This window comes from Octodon degus, unplaced genomic scaffold, assembly GCF_000260255.1.
Source record: "Octodon degus isolate 3935 unplaced genomic scaffold, OctDeg1.0 scaffold00010, whole genome shotgun sequence".
NCBI classification, from domain to species: Eukaryota; Metazoa; Chordata; class Mammalia; order Rodentia; family Octodontidae; genus Octodon; species Octodon degus.
In genome coordinates, this window is record NW_004524586.1 from 25,057,803 (window position 1) to 25,081,043 (window position 23,241).

General features: G+C 46.5%; 1 protein-coding gene across 2 annotated transcripts in view; it reads right to left on the reverse strand.

The window, feature by feature from the left end:
* Positions 1-23,241, reverse strand: part of Bag3 (BCL2 associated athanogene 3) — a 24,102-nt gene continuing 861 nt past the window's right edge. The window contains exons 2-4 of one of the 2 annotated variants that reach the window (XM_004625625.2): positions 6,721-7,050; positions 4,900-5,295; positions 1-1,344 (exon numbers count right to left, since the gene is read on the reverse strand). In XM_004625625.2, the coding sequence (XP_004625682.1) occupies positions 535-1,344; positions 4,900-5,295; positions 6,721-7,050 (1,536 nt within the window). In that variant the 3' untranslated portion in view covers positions 1-534. Of the gene's footprint in view, positions 1,348-4,899; positions 5,296-6,720; positions 7,051-23,241 lie in introns of both variants that reach the window. The other variant, XM_004625624.2, reaches the window with a different exon arrangement.

Here is a 23,241-nt window from a genome sequence, read left to right on the forward strand (position 1 = left end):
TGAGTTATATAATTACTTTATTTTTCCTCTTTGCAAATATAACATTAAAATCATCCAACATACACATACTATGGCTCCTTATACCTTATTTTACCGAATGTAGATATTTGAACCATGAGATGAAAATCATCCCATTTAAATGGCAACATTTCTGAAAAACGCCTTTCATATTTATGTGATGGGAAATGGACTCCCGATCCACCTCCCCAACCAAATTCCTCCAGTCCAGAGCTTTAGGCAGACAGCTCACAATCATGGCTAACGCGTGGTACCCAGGCACAGAAAGGGCACCAAACAGTAAGCAATGGGGTTAAGCTTCTGAAATAAGCAACTTCTTGATTTGTACACAATATGAATACAGAAGAAAAGCATGATTTTCCTTTTAGCCCTTGTATTAGTACTTTGCCTCCACCCAAATTACTGCCTACCAAGTGGCTACAAATAATAAAAACCAACTGACTTAAAGTCCTTGAAAGGCATGCAATTCAAATTCCCTAAAACAATCAGTTCCAAGTTTGACTTATCGAACGTAGACTATGGTGCAGGGTGGCCGGTGGAGTCCGTCGTGCTGCTAGGGTTTGCAACTGCTGCTGCCTTGACTTCTGGCTGCTGGCTTTCTGGTTGGGGATCTTCGTTCCCGGCACTCTTCTTCCCTTTGTCTATTGCCAAGGCACTCATCCCCATGATTTCCTGAAGCGGCTGATCAGTTTCAAGGTTGCTTGGCTGGAGTTCATAGACCTGGACTTGACCGGGGACATCAATTGCTTTCTGTTCAAGTTTTTCTAAGATGGTCTGAACCTTCCTGACACCATCTCTCCTGGCCTGACGCACATCGGCTCGTCCTTCAGGGTCCACAGAATCTAGGGCCAGGAGCTCTTTGGTCAAATACTCTTCAATCATCAGGTACTTTTTGTCAGTTTTCTTTCCTTCAAAGTTGTCTACAGCCTGCTCCAGCCCCTGCACCTTCTCCAGAATGGCTTCCACTTTCAGTACACCTGGATGTTTTGGTGGGGCCTCAGCTTCTTCTGGTTTGGGAGCCGTAGCTTCTGTAGGAGCGGGGCTGGGGGTTGGCTTCTCTTCTGCAGCCACATTCTTGGCAGAAGAGGACACAGCAGAGGGGGCAGGGCTGGGAGAAGGACAAGGAATTGGGGCAGAAGCAAGCTTTACTTCTACCTTCTCAGAAGGAGGGGCAGGCTTCTGGGAAACAGACTTAGAATCCGCCTCCTTGCGGATTACTTGAATCGGGATGTGTCCAGGGGGGAGCTCTGGTCCAGTTGGGCCTGGCTTACTTTCTGGTTTGTTTTCCGGATGGGTGACAGGAAGAGATTCTCGATGGGTCATGGGCTGCTGAAAAAAAGAAAAACAGATACAAAGATAAGTTTTTGATAACTGGCTGAAAGTCACAGGCAATTGTTTGCAGCTAGTACCAATTAGAAAAAAAAAAAAGGAACTTTTAAACAAGAATTTTAACAGTATAAAAAATTTCAAGGTCAACCAACAACCAAAATTAAAATAAAATCACACACATGACCAAACCATTTTCTTAAACTTCCACTGATCACTCTGGACTATTGTAACCTCTCAATGAATTCTCTGTGGATGGTATTATTACAAAGGAAAGGGGACAATAGTTTTCAAAAATGAAAACAGCAAAACCTTAAGCTGATGGCTGAGCAAGGTCTGTTCTGAGCAGAGTCCTGAGTGAGCTGGACTCAGGGTGCAACCACGGAGTTACTGTTGCAGGTCCTCTATCCCCACTGTATGGTGTTTCCTCCATGGTTTGACCTTTTCACTTCCTGCTCCACAAAAGAAATCATCCTTTTGAAACCTGTGACAGCCTGCTGGCTATGGTGGCACAGGGCTGTAATTCCAGCACTTGGGAGGCTAAAGCAGAAGGGTCATGAGTTCGAGGTCAGCTAAGGCTACATAATGAGCTCAAGTCCAGCTTGAACTACACAGTGAGATTCTGTCTCCAAAAAACCAAGAAATATGGCTATCGTAATTTCCCACAGTGGCCCACACTGACTTTCCCAGATACAGCGTATACTTTTATTTTCTTTTTCTCTTGTTCTGCCCAGGTGCACTCTGCAGAGTTGGTTTCTTCCATATCTCTTCAACCCACGTTTTTCAAATATGCTTTTGGTACCATTAAACAAATAAGCAAACAAACCTGTGACAGCCTAGGCGGCAAACCTATGCTGCAGCAGGCTGTTTGTTATCATTAAAAGCTCCAAAAGCGTCACCATCACTGACCTGGACTAATAGTTTTTGCCCAGACTAATCTGTTTTTTGAGAATAAGCAAGAAGTTCAAAATAATATAGTTAACCCCAAGGGATCTGTGCACATTTGCGCCGTATGTAACCCAGCACTCGGCCGTGACGCAGCATGTCAAAGCTGACTTCTGCCTTTTCAGTCTTTCATGTAACTGGAGGCTATAGCCATATTCTTAAAGAATGAACTATGTTCAAACTAGGAATACTAAAGTCAACAACTTCTGACACTGCCAGTCATGCAGATAACCCACTACTATTATAGACTACTGGACTATACTGGACTACTCTGCTGAATTCATGCACCTACAATATATGAGTGGCAATGGAATACTCATCTCTGACAAAAGTAAACAAAAAAGGGGGATATAAATGAAGGACCATTTTGTAGTGAAAAAAAAAAACCCATATACAAAATAGCACAGATATATAGCTACTTTCTCTTAGTTCAATGAGAAGAAAGCTTTGAACTACTAGTGTTTAGACAAGATATTATGTCTGCATCTTATACTATGAATAACTACTACAAAGACAACAATATGCAATGTATTAGTTATTATAACTGTCCTACTAACCTGCTTTGAAACTGTCTCATTGCTACTTCTTTCTCAATAAAATATTTTTTAAAAACCCAATAAACAAAATAGGAATATGGGTCAGGTGTGGTGGTGCACTTACGTAATCCCATCACTCTGGAGGCAGAGACTGGAAGATTGCTGAGTTCAAGTCCAGCCTAGGATGCATAGTAAGTTCAAGGCCAGCCTGAACTACAGAGCAAGATCCTGTCTCAAAAAAACAAAAACCAAACCAAACTCAAAAAAAAAAAAAAAAAAGGCATACTGTGCTTCTTATAGCATGTAAGTGAATATCTCAAATCTCTTCAAAAATCTCAAAATACCCCTGTTTCATCAATTGAAAAATTGTGTTCTACTATTTCTAAAGTGGGGAGATAGCTCAGTGGCTTACGCACCTGCCTGGCAAGCGCAAGGTCCCCACTTTGATCCCCGGTACTACTATTTCTAGAGTGCCCCTAATTTAAAATACTAATCCTTGAAAGCCTCTAGTAAGAGTTCTATGAACAAGCTATAAAAAGGAAGTCATGATGATCAAGGTTAATGGAAGTGAAAACCTGATTAAATATTACTTTACTGATTGTGGAAAACACATGGGAAGTATGAGAGAAGAGCTCTACAAACGGGCACTTCTCTTCTAGGATCACGGAACCCAAGTATGGACACGGTACAACACAGCAACTTTCCCAAACTTCATCCCTTACTACTTACAACCCACCACACACCCACTTTTTTAAAAAAAGCCATGGGAAGGAGAGCTGTATGAGAAGCGATTTTAGAAACACCCAGGGAGAGTGCCCTGCCCCTAGGGCCTGTGCTCTTCAAAAATGTCAAGGTCATGAAAGCAAAGGCTGAGGAACTGTTCCAGGGACTAAAGAGAAAGGACATCTAAATGAGGCAGTCACAGTCCTGGCTTAGACTTGGGGATGGGGGTGACTGCTATGAAGACTTGGAAATGAATGGATACTGGTGTGTACTGGATAATTCTACCGTGAGATCGCTACATTTCCTGAATCTAGTAGTAGTCGAATTGTGGTTAGGAATGTCTTTTTCTTCCTTTTTATTTTTTGCAATTGGAGATTAAATCTAGAGTCTTCTCGTTAAGTTATGCCCCAGGCTTTTTTTATTTTTTTAATTTTGAGACAAAGTTTTGTTAAATTCCCCAGGCTGGCCTCGAACTTGCCATCTTCCTGCCTCAGGCTCCCAGGGTGCAGGGATTATAGGTGTGTGCCACCACAGCCGGCTATGAATGTCTTTTTCTTATGAAAATACTTGCTGATGCATTTAGGGGTTAAGGGGCACGATGCTTGCACAAACTAAAACAGCGATTATATGGAGGCAGGGGAACGACAATGCAAATACAGCAAAATGTTACAATGAATGTGGATGAAGGACCTATCAGACTTTTGTATAAACCTCACAATTCTTTCTAAAATTACACTTATTTCCAAATAAAAAAGCAAAAACAAGTATAAAATAAGGTGTTTTTCCCCTTCCAGGCCTCTGGTTAGCGCCAGTGTCTGCAGGAAGAAGACACCCGCATTTGTTCACGGGGCTTCTGAGGGCAGGTAAATCCAGGGCTGTGCTGACACTTCAGGGGTGTGTCCAGCCTGGGCAGAGGCACAGAGAAGGCAGGAAGCAGAAGGGGCCCGCAGACTGGAGAAGCAGGAACAGTGAGACAATACGTCACCCATCACCCTGGATGCCAGCTGTGATGGGGGTTTGGAGGGCCCTGACAGTATGCGGCGGGCATAGAGGAAGCTGGCCCCAAGTGTGAGAGTGATAGCACACTCTGCCCCGCTGTTTCTTCAGCCCCAAAGCAGCCACGGTGGAAAACAACCAGCAAAGTAGAAGCTGCAGAAAGTACTGAGAGGCTGTGGCCCTCGTCCTGCATTTTTGCAGAGGGCTGGCAACTTCCAGAATCTCGCTTTTTCCCAATTATACCTATGCTGACTCGCAGAGCGGAAGGGGTAGCCTAGGGCACTTGCATAGAGCTCCTCAGCCCCTGGCGCTCTGACACTTCCACCACGGTCCGTCAACACCACCAGTTGCATACCTGAGGCCTGTCCACCACTGTGTGCACCCGGATGGGTGATGGGGAGTGCACCGGTGTGCTGCTTCTGGCCGGTGAGCCCTCCCGGCTAGCTGTGCCTCGGACTGGGGACATAAACGGTGATGCTGCCCGCCGGGGCTCCCAGTCGTCCCCTTGGATCTTGTGGTACACAGGCTGGTGGGTCTGGTATTCGCCCTGCTGAGCCGGGTAGTGGGTCTTCTGGGCTTGGTGGAAGGAGGGCTGGGCTGCCGGCCGAGTGACATTCTGCTCATGTATCACTGGGATGGGGATGTAGCCCCGGGGCAGCTGGTGACTGCTCAGGCTGCTCCTGCCAGAGGAGGGCAGACTGGCCGAGGAGGACGAGGATGAACAGTCAGAGGCAGCTGGAGAATGGGCCCGCTGCAAGAGACAGAGCACAGAGAACACGGCTGTGAACGACAATCCAGCCTTCCACTGTGCATCTGCTCCTGGCCCCACACTCCCACCCAGAAACTGTTTTCACTTTCAAAGCTTGGTGTAAAGGGGCTAGGATGTATTTCAGTGGCAGAGTTCATGCCTAGCATGGATGAGGCCTAGGTTCTATCACTAGGACCAAAAAAGTCTACTAAGACTGAGGACTCTAGAATAAAGACTGGGTTCAAATTCTTAGTGGCTCAGTAGCTTTCTGGCCCTCATCTGAAATACGAGAAAAGAGTAACATCCTCACCCATGGGCTATGCAGCAAAATCATCTGTGTACATGTCTCAGCACGAGCAGTACACACCGGAAGTACCTGGCCTACTGGATCTATTGTTGTCTTCTCCTTCCCCTCTCCTTAACCCTTTTCCTACTGATCTTTAGAGAACCAGCTGAGTAACTGGGAGCTGTGTCCCTTTCTCTTCTGGACCCCCTTCTATTCATCTAAAAAATAAGAAAAGTGTTTCTCCAGTTGGATTCTAAGGACCTCACTAGCTTAAATTTCCTAAGATTGATATGTCACTGATTTCTGCAGCAAAAACATGGCAACTGCAGGTACCACCTCTTTCAGGAAGGAAAAATGTTTCCTTGTATCTCATGTTAATTACAACTTTTCACCCCCAAGCAGCAGGTTGTGAAGCTAAACAGACTTGGAACAGAGCTGAGAGGCAATCACGACTCTGGGTTAGCTAGGAAATGAAAATCTGTGCTCAAGAATAATGCCAGTGAACAGGGTGGGATGAGGTAGAGACAGGAAATGAAAGCGCTTATAATCAGGAATCCTATTAGACCCACTGGCCCGCAAATCTCAGCTAAGAGCCAGATTAACAACTATTCTTTTGCTACTAATGTACTCTATTAATGTACTGAATCTACCAAGATGCCCTGAAGTATCTTGGGCTTCGGGAATGAAAGCCTATCTTGCAACTGCTGCCTTCCTAATTTCCATCTGGGATTCCTTTTAAACTGCGGGGGCTATTTTGTTTTTGTTATCAGCATAGCTCTGAGCAGTTTGTATTTATCCATAGGTGTCCTACTGACCAAAATAATAATACAGCTCTCTCTGAAATGAAAAGCCCAAAATGAATAGGAAACAGCAGAATCAGGAGCCAGGAGGTCAGATTTCAGGTCCTGGCTCTGCTATTTCTACCTTTATGAATCTGAACCAAGCAGTTTACAGTTTACTCTTGTGGTTCTGATTCCTTAACTACAAAAATAAGCCACATGACTCCTGGAAAACACATCTGTGGAACACTGAGGGACTCTGCGGAGTTGTCTTTATGGGGGGACCTCAGGTGCTCCAGGGCAGGCCCACACCCTGGTGTGTCAAGTGGTGCTCTGCCAAGGGTGAACAAGGCCTCGCCTTACCTCAGGTCCATGGGCGGCTGGGGGTGGAGCTGCTGCAGCTGCTGCCACCTGGCCACACTGTTTATCTGGCTGGGGAGCTTCAGGCACACCACCTCGCAGGGGTGACTGGGACCTCTGAGGAGCAGCAGCTGCTGCCTCGGTTCGAAATCGCTGTGCCCCAGGCTGGGCATAGACCCGAAAAGGGTATGGCTGCCGGTTCTCAGCGCCTTCATGGAGCACAGGAATGGGAATGTAGCCTGGTCGGAGCTGAGGGTACACAGGATGGCCTTCCCTGGTAGGCAGCAACCTGGAGCCCTCCCGTGATGGGCCATTGGCAGATGATACAGTTTCCTAAAATAAAATGTGGAGAAATGCAGATTGGTTAGAAACTGGGAAGAAAACTAAAGAGGAAAATAGTGGTGTCGAGTGCCACAATCATCTGGACTGGCTTGGACCCCATGACTCAGTCAGGACAGCTGCGCCCAGGGAGCCCAGTTCTTCCACAGCCCCTGCTTCTGCCAACAACATCCTCTCTCCTGCAGAGGCTGCTGGGAGGTGGGCAGTTTGAGACTTGGGGGCACCAGGAGGAACCACAGGGAGCCCAGGTATTTGTGGAGCATAAGGGAGGCCCCAAATTCCCGGACTGGTAAGACAGGTTCTTTGCGGATGACAAAAGGGCATCAGTGTAAGTAGGAGCTGCTGGCTATCCCCCAAATCTTCAAAGGCCTGGACCAGAAGGTTCCCCAGGAACAAGATTCAGCACCCACTACAAAATTACAGCAAGCTCCTCTGCTTCCCAGAAGGCCCTCAAGTTTCCCACTCAGAGTTTGTCAGACCCAAACACAAAGCACAATTTGGAAATCTATACTGAAAAGTGAGAAGAGCAGGGCACTGCCTCCCCAAGAATATTGTTAGAACAAGCTGCAAGGGAGGAGCTACACAGGAATGCAAAGACATCACAGGAAGGGAGCACAATTCAGGGATTAATTGTGCTAACCTTACCGGGGCAACTGACAAGAGTCTGCCTGGCCGAACTCCTGAACTACTGGACCTCTGGCTGGGCCCATCTGTGCACTTCCTTGTAAAATCCAGTTTTAGCAAAAGAACTCTGCTAACTCACGTTAGCCAGAACTCCTCTTCTCCCTACAGTATCTGATCATCCTTGATATCTGATCAGGTTCTCTGTCTCAACTGTCCCCACCCCAGGGGATATCTGAGCACCCTGGCCAGTCTGAAGCAAGAATCCTGTTAGGTCAGTTTAGCCAGAATTTCTCCTTCCCTTGATGTTCCTTTCCTTTTAGTTGTTTTCCATCCCTGACCCTCATAGTGCACTTGGCTACGAAATCCCCCTTGCTCGTGCTGGGCTGAGCGCCGAGCCCAATCTCCCACCCACCGCAAACTCCCAAGGCAGTCTTTCCCACCGTGCCTTCGCAAGTAGCACAAAATAATTTTTGTTTTCTTTAATACCACAAAGCCTAGTTGGGTGAGGAGCAGTTGGGGTTTCTCCCTTATGTCCTCTCATGAAGTTCTCCCTTCAGTGGCCTGGCTATTTTGGGACCCTTGAGAAGGCCAAGTTCCAAAATGTACCATAGGGAATGATCTTATTTCAGCCCACAAGGCTGGCCAGCAGCTCCCTGGGCAATGCCATCTCTTACCAAGGCTGCGTAACACAACCCCTCACCATCTCCTGAGCAGAGGGCCCCTTCACAGAGGAGGCAAGAGAATGATCTGAGTCACATGTACACACCTGTGTAGGTCAGAATGAAAGGGAGTGGCCTTCTGTAAGAAGGTGTCTCTCTAGCCAGGTTTGGTGGCACATGCCTATAATCCCAGCACTCTAGAGTCTGAGGCAAGAAGATGAGGCCAGCCCAGGCTACATAGTAAGTTCCGGGCCAGCCCGGACTACATAGTAAGACCCTGTCTCCAAAAAAAAAAAGGAAGCATCTCTCTAAATGACAAACAAACACCAAAGACTGAGAATCTATGAGACTTCAGGGATAATTTTTGCTGCAAAATAAGTCAAAAGGCGCAGGCACCAAAGGCTGATTTGCATTTTCAGTGAAGAGACCATTAATTCCGAGATGCTGCTATTTATACACAGATGTGGGCACCAGGTGGCTGGCCCTGGAATTTAGCTCTTTCAGGCCCATCAGCCACCTCCCTCCTGCTGAACACAGGAAGGCAAGGGTGTCACTGTGTCCTTGGGGACACTGCAGACAGGCACTTGGCACTCTCAGATTAGCAGACCCACGTGCTCAGAGCAACAGCATTATTTTAGTTTGCTTAACTCTTGGGTCATTCCTCTCAAGAGCAGAAGTGGATCCAGGCCTCACATTCAGAACCCAGGTCCTGCTGTGAGCCAGGCAACAAAGGGTGCCAGCAAGGGGCACTAAGAAACCCTCCACTGCACAGCATTGAGCCACAATTCCTCTGGGAAACATGTTCACTAACTGGGGCACCTTTCCCTCCAGCTGCAGTCAGGAGCCTGCCTAAGTCCTGTAAGATCACTGGCACTGGCTGCCCAGGGCTGTTTGGTACTCACGTACCAACCCTCAGTCACTGCACCCACCTCCAAGCCAAGCAGCTAACAAGCCTACACTTCCCCATCCAACACCATGATGAGCCCTAGCAGGTGTGACCTCTAATGGGGGCTAATGGCAAGGGCTTAGAATGCACAAAACAAACAGGAAGCAACTTACAAGGCAGCAGAGGCTCAGGTAAGAGAGAAATGCAGGGCTTTCCCAGGGTGCAGGTTAGCCAGCCCCACAGGGCCCAAGTCCGGTCTTGCCTCCATTAGGAATAGCTTTGGGAGCTTGGATAATCCTCTTACCTCTGTAAGCCTTCATTTTCTTTTCTAGAAACTAGAACAGGCAATGCCCACTCTGCAGAACTGTGATAATACAGTTTTATAAAACACATGAAGAGAACACTCAGTTCACAACAAATGTGAGTTCCCTCCCTGAAGAGACACAACAGTATGTGTTTCAGACATCTGAGCATCAAGGAAACCAAAAGTGAAGGATGAAGGCCCAGGGATTTAGCTAAGTAGTGCAGCACCTGCTTGGCAAGTGTGAGGTCCTGAGTTCAATTCCTGCTACCACACATCCCCAAAAATGAAAAATAAATACTAAGTGATGGGGGTCCTGGACAGATAGCTCAGCGGATTAAAGCTCCTGCTTAGGGGCCAGGGAGATGGCTCAGTAGAATAAGCGCTAGCCTGGCAAGTGCAAGGGCCTGAGTTCAACCCCCAGTTCTGCCAAAAATAAGTAAATAAATAAAGCACCTGCTTAGGCAGATGCAGGGACCAGAGTTCCATCCCCAACCCCAGGGTGCACTGAGACTTTGATTGAGGCTGGGTGTGGTAGCGCACACCGGTAATTCCAGTGCTTGGGAGGCTGAAAACAGAAGGATCACTATGAGTCCAATCTGTGTACTGAGACCCTGTAGACCCTCTACTAAATACATTTTATTTATTTGTGTGTGTGTGTGTGGCCAGCTCAGCACACCAGGGGGCGGGCTGGCTGGCATGTGGTGCTGGGGGATTGAACCGCGGTCCCTGTGCTTTGCCAAGTTTGTTCTAAGTATGTGCTTTAGACCACTGAGCCATCTCACCAGCCCCTTAGAAGTGTTTTTTTTGTTTGTTTGTTTTTTTTTTTGCGCCGAATGCCTTCAAGGCATGACTGGCTGTCTTGTGTTGTGGGGATCGAACCAGAGCAACCTGAGCCTGACTGCTTTGTTGAAGCAGCCACTTAAAGAACTGAGCTAAGGGGCAGGCCCCCCTAAATACATTTTTAAAAACAAAAAAAAAGAAAAAAAGAAAAGTGATTGTGATAGTGACAGGTGGTGATAAATTGGTATATGCCTATATAAAAATCTGTCTAACCCTAAACTTCCCTGGGACCTTACACTGCCCACCCATATTATCTGCTTTTAACAGGTAAGGGTTTCTCCCCATGCCCCTTCTCTCCAAACCTTGCCCTCTGCCAGGGCCTGAGATCCTCAGGGAAGTTAGTAAAGTGGGAAAAGCTCCTGGATTGGGAAGGCCACAGAGCCAGTCTACATTTTATGCAACTCAGTGACTCTATCTCACACCTGGAAAAGAAAAGGGAAGAAAGAGGAATAAAATAAGGGAGCAAGATCTCGCCTGTTCACTGACCATGACGGGGACTGTTTTCTAGAGCCAATGTCCAACACTGGTCTTTGGAAAAATGTCATGTCTAGGTCAGAGGAAGAAAAATTGTGGTCACTGGGCAGGGTCATTGCAGTCACTGTCACAGCAGCAGCTGGAAAGGAGGCTGGATGGAATGTGCTGAGCTACAGGAGAAGATGAGGCTGGAGCCCTGTCCTGTCCTGAGAGCTGCTGACTGTCACAACCGGACCTGCCTCGGCTGGATGGGAGGAGCTGCAAAGGAGAAACTATGGCACATTAGCAAGTGAGGGAAGAAGTCAGGGAGGAGTAGGAAGACAAGCAGAGCAGGGCACAGACACAGGAGGGAAGTGGTGGAGGAGGCTGGGAAAGACTTCTGTGGCTGCCAGAGTGGGACAGGAAGGGAAGGGCTGGGTCCTCCACCAAGACTCGGGTCTTATACTTGGGGGATGGAAAAATCATGCTGCCAGTGGGCACAAGCTGGATGGCCAGAGGAGGAGGGCAGCCCAGAGACTGCTTTTCCTTCCAGTCCTGAGTCTGCATGAATAAAAAATGTGTCTGTAAATGTCACAGCTGAAACGAGTTCCAGGCCCCCTAACTCTCTGGGGTTTTGCCTTAAGTAAGTGACAGATACACTGCTTCACAAAACAGGCAATTAACACTCGCACCTGAATGAATAATTTAAGTCAAAAATGAAATTCATGAAACTCCCGACCATAATAAGGTCTGTGCTGGGAATGGTGATGCGTCTTAGGTTCCTGCTGCACCCTCCCTAGAATCTCACAGTAAATGCCTGTTTTCACTATGTAAAAAGCACCATCTGGAGGAGTCACATTGCCCACTCTATCTTCTATGGTGTTTTCATTATAATCTGGTTTTAAAAAGATGTTTTTAAATTTTAAAAAGTGCAATATTTATAATCCCCCTAGAATAGTGGAGGTGAGCCTATGGCACTCATGCCACAGCCAGCTGTTTGTTACTAAAAGCTCTAAAAGGTCTGCCATCATGCCCTAAAATATGACTAAAACATATTCTCTCAGTCCATATCTATAGAGACAGCTTCTTGGGTACACCAGCATCTTCCAGCTCAGACTCATTGCCTGCCCTATCTGGGCTTCAACAGAGACTAAGGATCAGCTCTGTGAGATCTGTCATAGGCAGCAGGGGGACAGCAGAGCCAACAGGCAGGACTCCTGGTCCTCACCTCAAGATTAGCGTGCAGCTCAGCTCATTATCCCTGTATTTGGTTAAAGACATTGGGAATACGTTAAAAATCCAATTAGGAAATAAGAGCCCCAGGGCCTGACTTCACTGCTTATCTCAATACTTTAATTTATAAAATGAATTAGTAATTTTTCCCCTTTGTTTGCGTATTGCATCTGAGGTGTGTCTGAGGGCTCCAAACAACTCCATGTGCGAGATGGCCTGGAGACAGCAGGAACAAATTATCCAAATTTGCCTTATTAAAAGTTAAGATTTTATTATTAAAGAAAGTCTGAGGTCAGATTCTGAGCCTGGGTCTGCTGTTGAAGCTCAACAGCTTAAGACCATGTTTAAGCTTCACTGTGACAAGTACACTACACAGGCACAAAGGGAACAGCTAGGAGACCTGAAAGAAATGGTCCTTGGTCCTACTTCCTGCTCTGCCCCAAAATGTGTTACCTAAGCAGCTTGTATCCACTCCCTGAATCTCAGTTCACTCAGTTGTAAAATGCAGAAAAGGCCCCAAAATGTTCTACAAATCTGGGGTTCTCCCTCTGTAGGATGCAATGGAACATCCAGAAAATTTTAAAAAAGAAAAGAAAAAAGGCTAGATTTTTAAGCACCGCCCATTCCAGTCCAATTTCACAGGCAGGTACATGAGGACCTTCAGGGATGGATTCATATCAGGAACTGCTGGGATTTCAAGGCACGCAGTTTCATATGCCAAATGAAAGCTGCTTAAGACCATCCTGCAGAAGGTAGCCCTGGGCTGGTGAGATGGCTCAGTGGTCTAAAGCACCTACTTAGAACAAGCTTAGCAAAGCACAGGGACCGCGGTTCAATCCCCCAGCACCACGCCACCCAGCCCCGCCCCCAGGTGGGCTGAGCTGGCCCCACACACACACATACAAATAAATAAATAAAATTTAAAAAAAAAAAAAAGAAGAAGAAGGTAGCCCTGGCAGCTAGTGCACTGGAATCAGGACAGGGAGAGGAACTCTTGGGCACCCCTGGTATGCACCAATTGATAAACAGGCTGAGAGTATTCATGAGCAGTTCAGAAAAAAGGGCTGGTGGCCCTGACCCACCCACAATTTGTACCCTGTACATTGGTGGTCCTAGGCACCCTGGTAGCTTGGGCGCGAACTTCAGCTCCATTCATGCCGTGTACTTACTCCTAGGGCTGCCCCACAGCACTCTGACTCGACAGCCCTGGAGCTGTGCCTTAAGTAGGACACAGATTCTGTTAACTGGGTTTTTAGGCCAGAAGAGCCTTCACCCAGGTCAGCTGTTGAGTTTTACTAACAACAACTCAAGCCTTCTAAAACAAAGAAAAGGGAAAAAAGATGAGGGGAAAAAGTAACACTGGAAGTCCCCATGTAGCTAGGATCTAGGACAAAATCAAGTGGCCTGGCTCACCTCTATCAGGCAGAAAATAAGCATGAAACTTCCATCTAATGCCTAGAGTTAAGCTTCAACATCGTACCACAGAGTTCAATCCCTGGTACAAGAAAAAAGAAAAAAATTGTACCACAACTTTCTGTTGGGTACAGCAGGCCATATGAACAAATGAGTATTACTAACATCCACTTGATATACAAATCAATAGCCATTTGTAGCCCTATGGCCAAACTAAATTCTTTCCATTCCCACTGGATTGTGAGTTATGTCTTTCCCACCACTCTCTGCACTGCCTACAGCATGCAATCAACTGGACACATTCTGAATAATAAGCATGGTCCTTGTCCCATCGAAGCCCATGTACAGCAGCTCTGAGAAGATAAAATTTTGTCTTGGGACCCCAAGTAAGACAGAAGGTCTATGTTGGTCACAAACCCTGTGAGCCACCAGCAGTCACAGTTGACTGGAAGTTTGCTCTGCTGTGCCTGTTATTCAAACCTAAATATTTTATCTTGGAATTAGTGAAGTGGATGTCTCCATATGTTTTTACTGGAGAACATTTTTAAAAGACAAAATCATCATCACATCTTTATAGTTGCATCCAAATAAACAGGAATTTTCTATTCCCACAAGCTGTCACACTGGACTCCAATCTCTCCCTGCCTCTACAAGCCAATGGCCTCATACAAATCTCGTTTTTTAATATTCAGTTCCTCTAACTATAAAAAGCCTTACATGTTCCCATGTTTTTTGAAAGACTTCAGAGAAATAAGGCATGAGAAGGTCTTCCTCAACTCAAAAGCCACTCCCTGCCCTATAGAATCTTGTTCCTTGGTTCCATAACTAATCATTGACAAGCCAGGCTTTCTCCAGTAGCAGTTAGTTGGTTCTACTGTCCATGAAGCCTAGCTTCTCCGTGGTTCTCACCAAGTTGGTAAAAGCCAAGTAGAGAGTTGAAAGTCTCTTTATCTGAGTCTTAAAAAGTGCTGATTAGCAAGGATATCATTGTTCCCCCTGAAAACTAACAAGAGCCAAAAACCTACTCTAAGGACCCAACCCCTGGGCACTCCCAGTAGGGCAGGGCTTGCACACAGATAAGCCAACACCTCACTGCCCTGGCTGCAGCTCCCCCAAATGCATCCAGAGACCTACAAGGGAGAGGCCAGGCTGGGCGAGGGCACAGGAAGGTCCACTAGGATATAGAGCCTCTGCTGGCATCTAAACACAAGGGCCACAAGTGGTTCCCAAAACAAGCTTGTCCACCGGCAGCTGCTGTTTATTTTTCTGGCTGCAGGGAGGGCTAGAGACTCAGAGCCAACCTTCAGCCTTCCCACTGTCTCCCACCCCTTGGGGCCCTCTTCAAGGATTTCATTTAGCAGATGTGGCAACAGGATGGAGCCCAAGGCCATACAGGAAGCTGATATACACCCAGGCAGAGAAGCCCTTCAACATCCTGAACTCACGGCTCTAGAACATTCAACATTACCTATTTCCTCTTCAGAAAAATAAAAAGAACAAGGATACCTGCTTTAAAGAAACTAAAGCCAGGAATCACCAATGGAAAAAGTACCTAAAACCTCTACACCAGGAAGAAATCTCTGTCTGAATTAAAAGAGTCCAGGAGCAGACCTCCCCCGCACCCACCTTCTTGTACCTTTTCATGGCATTCTAAAAGCTAGGTCTCTTACAAAAAATGAGCATGCCAGTCATATGGACATTCCATCTGTTGGATGGCAAGCGTATGTTAGGTGTCAGTAGACATAATACATTATGCCAAAAGAAAAATCCTCCAATTCATCATCAGTAGATGGAACAAAGGGAAATCCTCTCTGACCAGCAGTGAGACCCTTGGAAAATTCCTGAGGTACTCTTCTCCCCAACCTAAGCAGCGCAGCTCCTCCAAGCATTCTTCCTACAACAGCCACTTTTGCCAGCCTGTCTCAGGCGGAAGATCCTAGATGAGCCCACAGGTTGATGGAGCTGAGGGCTGGCTGAGGTTCCAGAAAGCCCAACAGCCTTCCTTTGCATATGGCCCCCACAAGGAGCACAGGAAGCCCAGGGCAGCCTTCTGAGGGTCGTCTGGACACAGTCAGGGAAATAAAGGAAATCTAGTACAAGGGGAATAAGAAGAGATTTAGCTTCTGAGAAACACGACCCCAGGTCTATCTGAGAGCCGAAAGACCATGGCCATTGTTTGGGGTAGACAAATGCCTAACTGCAAATACCTTCTTACTCTACAGAAAAGGCTACAAACATCTCCAAGGATTGCTCATACTCATTAGTTCACTTTGGACTAAATATCTTCCAAACAACATTGCCCTTTGGATTCCCATTCCTGCTCAGCAGGTACTTTTGTCACTGAAAAACAAGAGAGGCTCAGGGAGAGTGAGCAGTTCATGTAAGATTTCTAGAACCTGGGTTTGTGTGAGAGTAAGGCCAGGCATATGCCAACCCTTTTGCTATTCCTGTCCTGTGGTACCTGCATATAGTGTGGTAACATTCACGTGTGATTAATGTCTCTAAGCCCTTCATCTTTCTGAGGTAAAAACGTGACTGGAGCAAAGCATTTCATTTTGCCTGGCTGAGCTGGGCTGAGCTTCAGACTTGGAACATTCAGTTCAAGCGCGCTCTGGGTCAGGGAGTCACTGCTCTGTGCTGAGTCATCGGCCCAGCCATGGCAGGGCAAGCGAGAGTGAAGACACTGCTTCATTCTGAGTCACCACAGCACTGAGAATGCACTGGCGCCCTACACAGGGTCACTGCCGGCACTGGGGCCTTTGCAGGGAAAGGACCCAACCTGACCCAGCAGGAGAGCGGCTCTCTCCTGATGCTGAGGGGGGCCTGCTGCACTGATCCAAATAGGTTCAGTCAACCAGCAAACGGGCTGCCTTATCTTCTGCACAAACAGGTGTCTTCCTATCTCCCCACTGTTTGTATTTTTTACCATTCATTCATTCCTTCATCCAAGAAGAATTTTGAAAATAACTAGGAAAAAACCCCACCTTTGTAACTCCACTTTAGTGGGCACTTAGGAAATTACTTTGAAATAGGAAATGTTTGTTCTCCAACAGGATGCTGTGGAATTTTCCATGAGAAGTCCCCCTTCAAGTCACTAGAGCACAGCACTGTACCGAGAGTTCTGGATCACTGCGATGCTCCTGACACGGGAGGGAGCACTCTGTGACTGTCTTTTTGAATTGAGAGTAAATAGGAAGCTTTGTGTACATGTGTCTGATCTTACTGCCAGCCACAAGAACAAAACATTGGAAAGACTCCTCTTCTCACTGCCGGGACTGTCTGCGCAGCCAGAGATCAGCAGCGGCTCGGGCTGCTGTCAGTTCCCCGCCCCTCCCGCAAGCCTGCTGCAAGATGCTGCGTCACTGATGGGAACAAAGCACAGCTTCTCCAGACCCATCAAGAGGGACTTAAAAAATCAATACTGACATCCCGGGGCAGCAAAGGCCATTCAGGAAGTAGTCAAAAGGACAGGCCTCTGGGGACATCTGGGAGCCCAGGACGGTGCTGAGCCAGCCACAGAAGCATTCCCTCAGCAGACTGCTACCCACACTTCTTCACAAGGGGCAGCCTTTCTCTAATCAGCCTTTACAGGCTCACAGAGTCGTCTGTTTGATTTCTACTAAGCAAGTGTACAAGCCCTCCTAGGCAGAGACGGGCAGAGAGCTGAACAGACCACTCTGTCTGCCAGAAGCTCTCGGCAGGGACATGAGCCCAAGGCAAATTAGGAAAGAGCCCACCTTTAGAAACAAAGACCAAGAGTGAGATGGAGTCCAGAGCAGGGACAACCTGCCTCTGACTCGGGGGAAGGAGGACGTGCTTCAGAGAGAGGGACCGAAGAGGTAGACTAGGCCCCTATGTAACATTAACACCGTGACCTAACCCGGTGGGCCTCAGTAAATTTCAGATGAGATGAGTAAGTGATAAAGGCTAGCATCCACCTCCTGAGCTGAGACCCAACTTGGGAAGTGGGCCAGGGTCTCTGATCAAGTGAACAGAGGTGGAATCAGGCTGTTTATCAGGCTGCACCTGAAGAGACCACATAGGAATCAGCCTGGCTCACTAAGGGCACAAGCATCTGTCCCTCCTGCAGCATTCTGCATGGGGTAAAGCCACGACAGTCATTTTTTTACACCAAGGGCCAGGCCCATCCCCTCTTTGAATCTTGTTTCTTTCTTTTTGGGGGGAGAGGGGGAGACTGAGGATTGAATTCAGGCCCTTGTGCTTGCCAGGTAAGCGCTTATTCTACTAAGCTATCTCTCCACTCCCCTCATTTTTTTTTTTGAATCTTGTTTCTTATTCATAAGACAAACTTAATAGCTTCTATCTCAGAGAGCTATCTGGAGGATTTAAAAAGACAAGTTTTGTAAAAGCACACATCCTTATCTAGAACATATGTATCAATATGTTGACAGACCAAAATAATTACATTCATTTCTTCCCAAAGAAATCCTTTCTGCTAAGATTTTGCAAACTGCCTCGCTTCCTGAAAAGCTGCCAAGGCCGCAAAGATAGCTTCACAGCAAAACATGAAGACTTAATAACACCACACGTCACACACAGTGTCACAAGTACCAGACTGAGGGCCTGAGATCAACTGCATCTGCCAAATGAGGAAAGGGAACTGGTGAGTGGCCTCGGAAGTCCAGCTCAGTCTAAATTCTGAGCTTCTTTAAGAAGCAGGACTTTTTTCTAGTGTCCATATTAAAAGCAACATTAAGACAGCAAGACTCGAAGGAGAAAGAGCAGGTTTAGATTCTCTATGGTTCCCTACTTTGGATGGTAAACACCAGAGCATCTTTTAAAATGTCAATAAAATAAAAGTAATGAACATGTAGGATGGTTTATATAAGGCAACCATGTGTCGTTCAGAAATGAGGACAGTGCTAATCAAGGCCTCCTAGGTGGTATGAAGCTTTCTGACTCACCACCAGCCCCGATAACTCCCAACACTAAAGCCTTCCCAGCCCTGGCTAACGTCAAATGCGACTGTGGTTCCTGGGTGTGGATGATACTCTTGGAAAGGGCACATCGACTCCCCTAAGCAGGGAACAGATTCTGTTGTCAGAGGTGCCCTCGGTTTCATGTGAGCTAAACACAGGCTGCTCTGTAGAAGGAAAATAAAGGTGCGGGGTGAGCTGGGTTCCCAAGGCACATGGCCACGCTCTTCATTTGCTCAGCCACGAATGCGGCTTGCGGGCCATGAGGACAGAATGGCCACCGATTTCTTCGCTATGCTAAAGGGCATAACAGTTAGTGGTCAATCTACAAAGAGCAGAGTGATCCCAGTTGAAGAAAATTCAGGAAGTTTTGCTGACCCTAAAGCATAATAGATGGGTCTCCATAATCACAACTCAAATTATTTCCAATGATCTCAGAAAGGGTGTTTCTAACTCTGACAGTACCCACGTGTAATCTTCAAATTGTGACAGTGACAGTACAGTGGGGGCAAGATGAAACACAGAGAAAGGGTCCAGTTTACATCCTCCTAGGGTATACAAAGGAAGGCCTGCCCCCCCCCCCCCCCCGGCATTCTTGCACGGTTACGCTGGCAGATCTTGCTGGGACTACTGCCACCCTCTCCTCACACATCCTAGCCAAGTCACCTCCAGAAGCCAAGGCACAAAGAGTTTCCCCAAGAAGGAAAGTGGAGGCTGGGCAAAGCCCTGCAGCTCGGATGTGAAGCAGACGCAGCTTGAGGGATTCCAGGGCCCAGGCAGGCACGCTACGTCACAACTCCCCGCTTCCAAATGGGCTCAGAGACCATCATGCCTCTCACGGCAGCTTTGACAGCATCGGCATCATCAGAAAACTTTTTGGGCTTACAGATTTCTGGGCCCTACCTCGATTCAACATTGGGCTACAATTTGTATTCTTTAAAGTATCCCCTGGAGATGGCTAAACTGGTGTCCCCCAAGATCACAGCAAGAACAGGGCTGCTCTGTGAGAGAGAAGGGTCTGCCCATCCTCCCAGGCAGGTGGCAAGAGGCCAGCACCGCAGAGCACCTGGCCTCTGTGCACTCAGGGAGGGGAGCCAGAGGTTGCATGGAGCTGCGCACCCCACCCCACCCCACCCCCCGAGTCCACAGTGGATGCTGACGTCTCCACAGGGAAAAGGCCCAGGCTGGTACAAACTTGCCAGGAGATTAGTGGGAAGGCTAAGTATCACAGAAAACCAAAATCCAGAAAGACTTCAGGTGGGGAGGTCCAGCTGCTTAGGAAGGTGTCAGATGAAGCGAACGCATTTGCCTCGGGTTGTCCCACCTCTGCAGTGATGGAAGACACTTGCTTTCATTTGAACCCCGTAAAAATGGGGATGAAAGACCTGTTCGAGCCACTTAAGGGGAACATGGAGGATCCACTGTGAGGACAGAGTTTAAGATACAAAGTGCTAGTCATTCTCTTCTCTGTAAATGCCATTTCTTTCCCAGCATGATTGGTCAATAAAATCCTGAAGTTGAGTCCTCTCCTAAAAGAGAACTTTCGCTCCATACTCAAGTCTTTACTGACTGACAGAATTTCCTCTCTAAAGAGATGTTCAGAGGGGCCTCAGCTCTACTCACCTGAAACAGCCCTTGTCTTGTTTTGGACTAGGAATCAATTGCTCAATACAAAACGATATTGAGGCCGGGGAGATTAGATGGCTCAGTGGAATAAGTGCTTCCCTGGCAAGCGCAAGGGCCTGAGTTCAATCCGCGGTTCCGCAAAAAAAAAAAAAGATATTGAAAATTTCCCACTGTATTCAGTCTGAAGTAAGGTATAATTCATGTGAGCGAAACTGCATTAGTCATCCAGATGTTCTGTAATTATCAAAGCATGGGTTTAAAAACAACAAAGCCCAGATGTGAAGCAGGCACAGCTTCAAGGATTTGGCCCCTATCTGGAGGTTAAGTTTTCCTTTCATGTTGTGGTACCATGTTGACAAATCTCACAAAAGACTGTTTTTGTGTTGATCACGGCCAGTTACCAAAATCTAAGCAACCACAGAACAACAGTGAGAGCCCCAGGATTTCCAAAGTAGACAAGACACAAAGACATTCAAATAACATATTCTGCAGTTTAGCAAAATTGGAAGCCACTTCTAACTTCTGAGCAGACACTCTGCCGTTTCTTAGGACGTCCCTCAGTTCTTGCCTTGTTATTAGTGTTAGCTCAGTGTCCTTCAGAAACACTTGAGGGTTTGGGGGGGCGGGGATAGCTCGGCAGTCTCAGCTCCTGCTTGGCAAGCACAAGGAGCCAAGTTCGAGCCCCAGTTCCAGGCATGCCATGGTGGTGCACTCCTGTAATCCCAGCGCTTGGGAGGCTGAGCCAGGAGGGTCACTATGCGTCCAATCTGCATAGTGAGACCCTGTACTAAATACATAAATATTTTTAAAATTTTAAAAAAGAAACACACTGGGACCAGGGAGATGGCTCAATAGAATAAGCGCTTGCCTGGCAAGCTCAAGGGCCTGAGTTCAATCCCTGGTTCTGCAAAAAAAAAAAAAAAAAAAAAAAAGAAACACACTTGAACTCTGCATTTCTTTCTATATGTGAGTGACAGGGTCACAAAGTTGTCTGGACTGCACTCCACATTGCCATGTTCCTGTCACAGTCTCCCTCTGGATTTCTTTATCCATGAGTAAAAAGGCTAAACTACCTGAAGAACCTTTTAACCTGAAAATTCTAACTGAAATTTTCAAATCAACTCTTCAAGCCTAGGAACTCTGACTTAGTACTTCAAATTTTATTTGTTGAGAACAATATTAACAACTCAACCTGTTTTCTTTTCCCTTTAAAGGGTTTACAAACCACAGGGTGGATACAGAAGACACCAACTTGCTAAGTAAGTTTCATGTTGAAAACAAAGTCCTGGCAACGCATATGTTCAAACTTGATCTTCACTCCCAACAAAGGGTGCCAACAGATTCTGCCTGTCTGATCTACAGGCACAGGACCTCAAAAATAGAGCTGTATAGTACATGAGAGGCCCACATCCAAACAGTCTGCAGTATGGGAGCTGGTTTAAAGGAAGATAGATTTTACTCTGTATAGTAATAGGCTGAAGAGACACACAAAAACGTATATATATAATTATGCCCATCCCAGCTAATTACAGCCTCTTGTATTAATTTTCATGAATAAATATACAATTAATATCTTGTAAATGTAAACTGCTGAATATACAAGATCATGCTTTTGGATACTAGAGTATTACTAATTTTGGGGGATCTGGCACTAGGGACTGAACCTAAGGCCTGCATGCTGTACTCATTCTCAGTTGGTTTTTGTTTTTTTTTTTTTTTTTTTTTTTTTTTTTTTTTGGTTTGGTTTGTCTCATTATGCAGGCAAGCCTTGAGCTCACTTTATAGCCCAGGCTGGTCTTGAACTTGCAATGATCTTCCTGCCTCAGCCTCCTGAGTGCTGGGATTACAGGAGTGTGTTACCACGCCTGGCTCCAGTTTAATATTTTTAAGGAAATAATAGTGCAGGCTGGGGCTGTAGCTCAGAGACAGAGTATTTGCTCAGCACCTACAAGGCCCCAGGTTTGATCACAGCACCGCCAAAAGTAAAAAAATGAAAGTACATAAAAATGAAAAGGAATAACACAGACCTTTTTCCTAAAATACTGGTTTATAAGTGTGTGTGTGTGTGTGTGTGTGAGAGAGAGTGAGAGAGAGAGAGAGAGAGAGAGAGAGAGAGAGAGAGAGAGATCAAACACAAGGCCTCACCGGTTAGGTAAGCATTTGATAATGGAACTATATTCCCTGAAATAATGGTTTATAAATCATTTTTATTTTGGGGAGCTTTTAAATCCTCAATGCATCAGGCTGAGTATTGTGGCACGTGCTGTAATTCCAGCTACCCAAGAGGCTGAGGCAGGAGGACTGCCAAGTTCCAGCTCAGCCTGAACAATGGTGAGACTCTTAAAAAAAAAAAAAAAAATTAAAGGTCTGTATAGAGCGCATTCCTAGCTTTGGGGGACATCTAGACAAGCCATGAGGTGCGCGCTGAGAGGTAGAACGCTGGCCTAGCATGCACAAGGCCCTCAGTTCCATCCCCACTAACATTCAAATACACAAAACCAGTTTTTTACTGCTTTTATTTTTGGTTTTTTTTTTCCTGTCAGTAGTAAGCTGCTCTTTCTTTAAATATATCATTTCCCCCAATTTTTATCTTGAAAAATACCTCGAATTTATAGTAATTATTGATAATCAATGTATCAACTATATATTTTAAACACTTTTTAAAATGAGAATCATCTAAATTTGTATTTTCAAGTTTCCATACTCTTCCTTGCTGTGTCACTCCTCAGTTATTTGTATATAAGAAGCAAATCCCAAGTATGTATTTAATACCATAACAAGGAAGGACCCGTATTCCATTAAAAATACGTATCATTCTCTTTCTCTCCAGTGTGAGGCAATGTCGCCAGGCAAAGGCCAGCGATGACAGTCTCCGATCGCTAGTTTAGAAACTGCCTAGGAGAAAAAGCACCTTGTTGTTTTTAAGTCACGTTGGAATCTTTTTCTAGTGAAAGTAGTAGTTTCAAGCAAGAATACAATTTTCACTTCCAATACAGAAAGAAAAAATTAAAAGAATGTATTTCTACCAGCCTCCTGAGTCACTCCGCGCCTGGGACCGAGAGTAAAGTCAACCCTCAACCCAGTTGTGGAACTGGAAGGCGGGCTTCCCCGGGACCCCGCGCCGCCTGCGAGCCACCCTGGGGTCCGCCGAGCCGTCGCCCGCGCCGCCCGGGGGCTCGGTCGCGAGGCGGGGCGTGCAAGGAGGCCGCG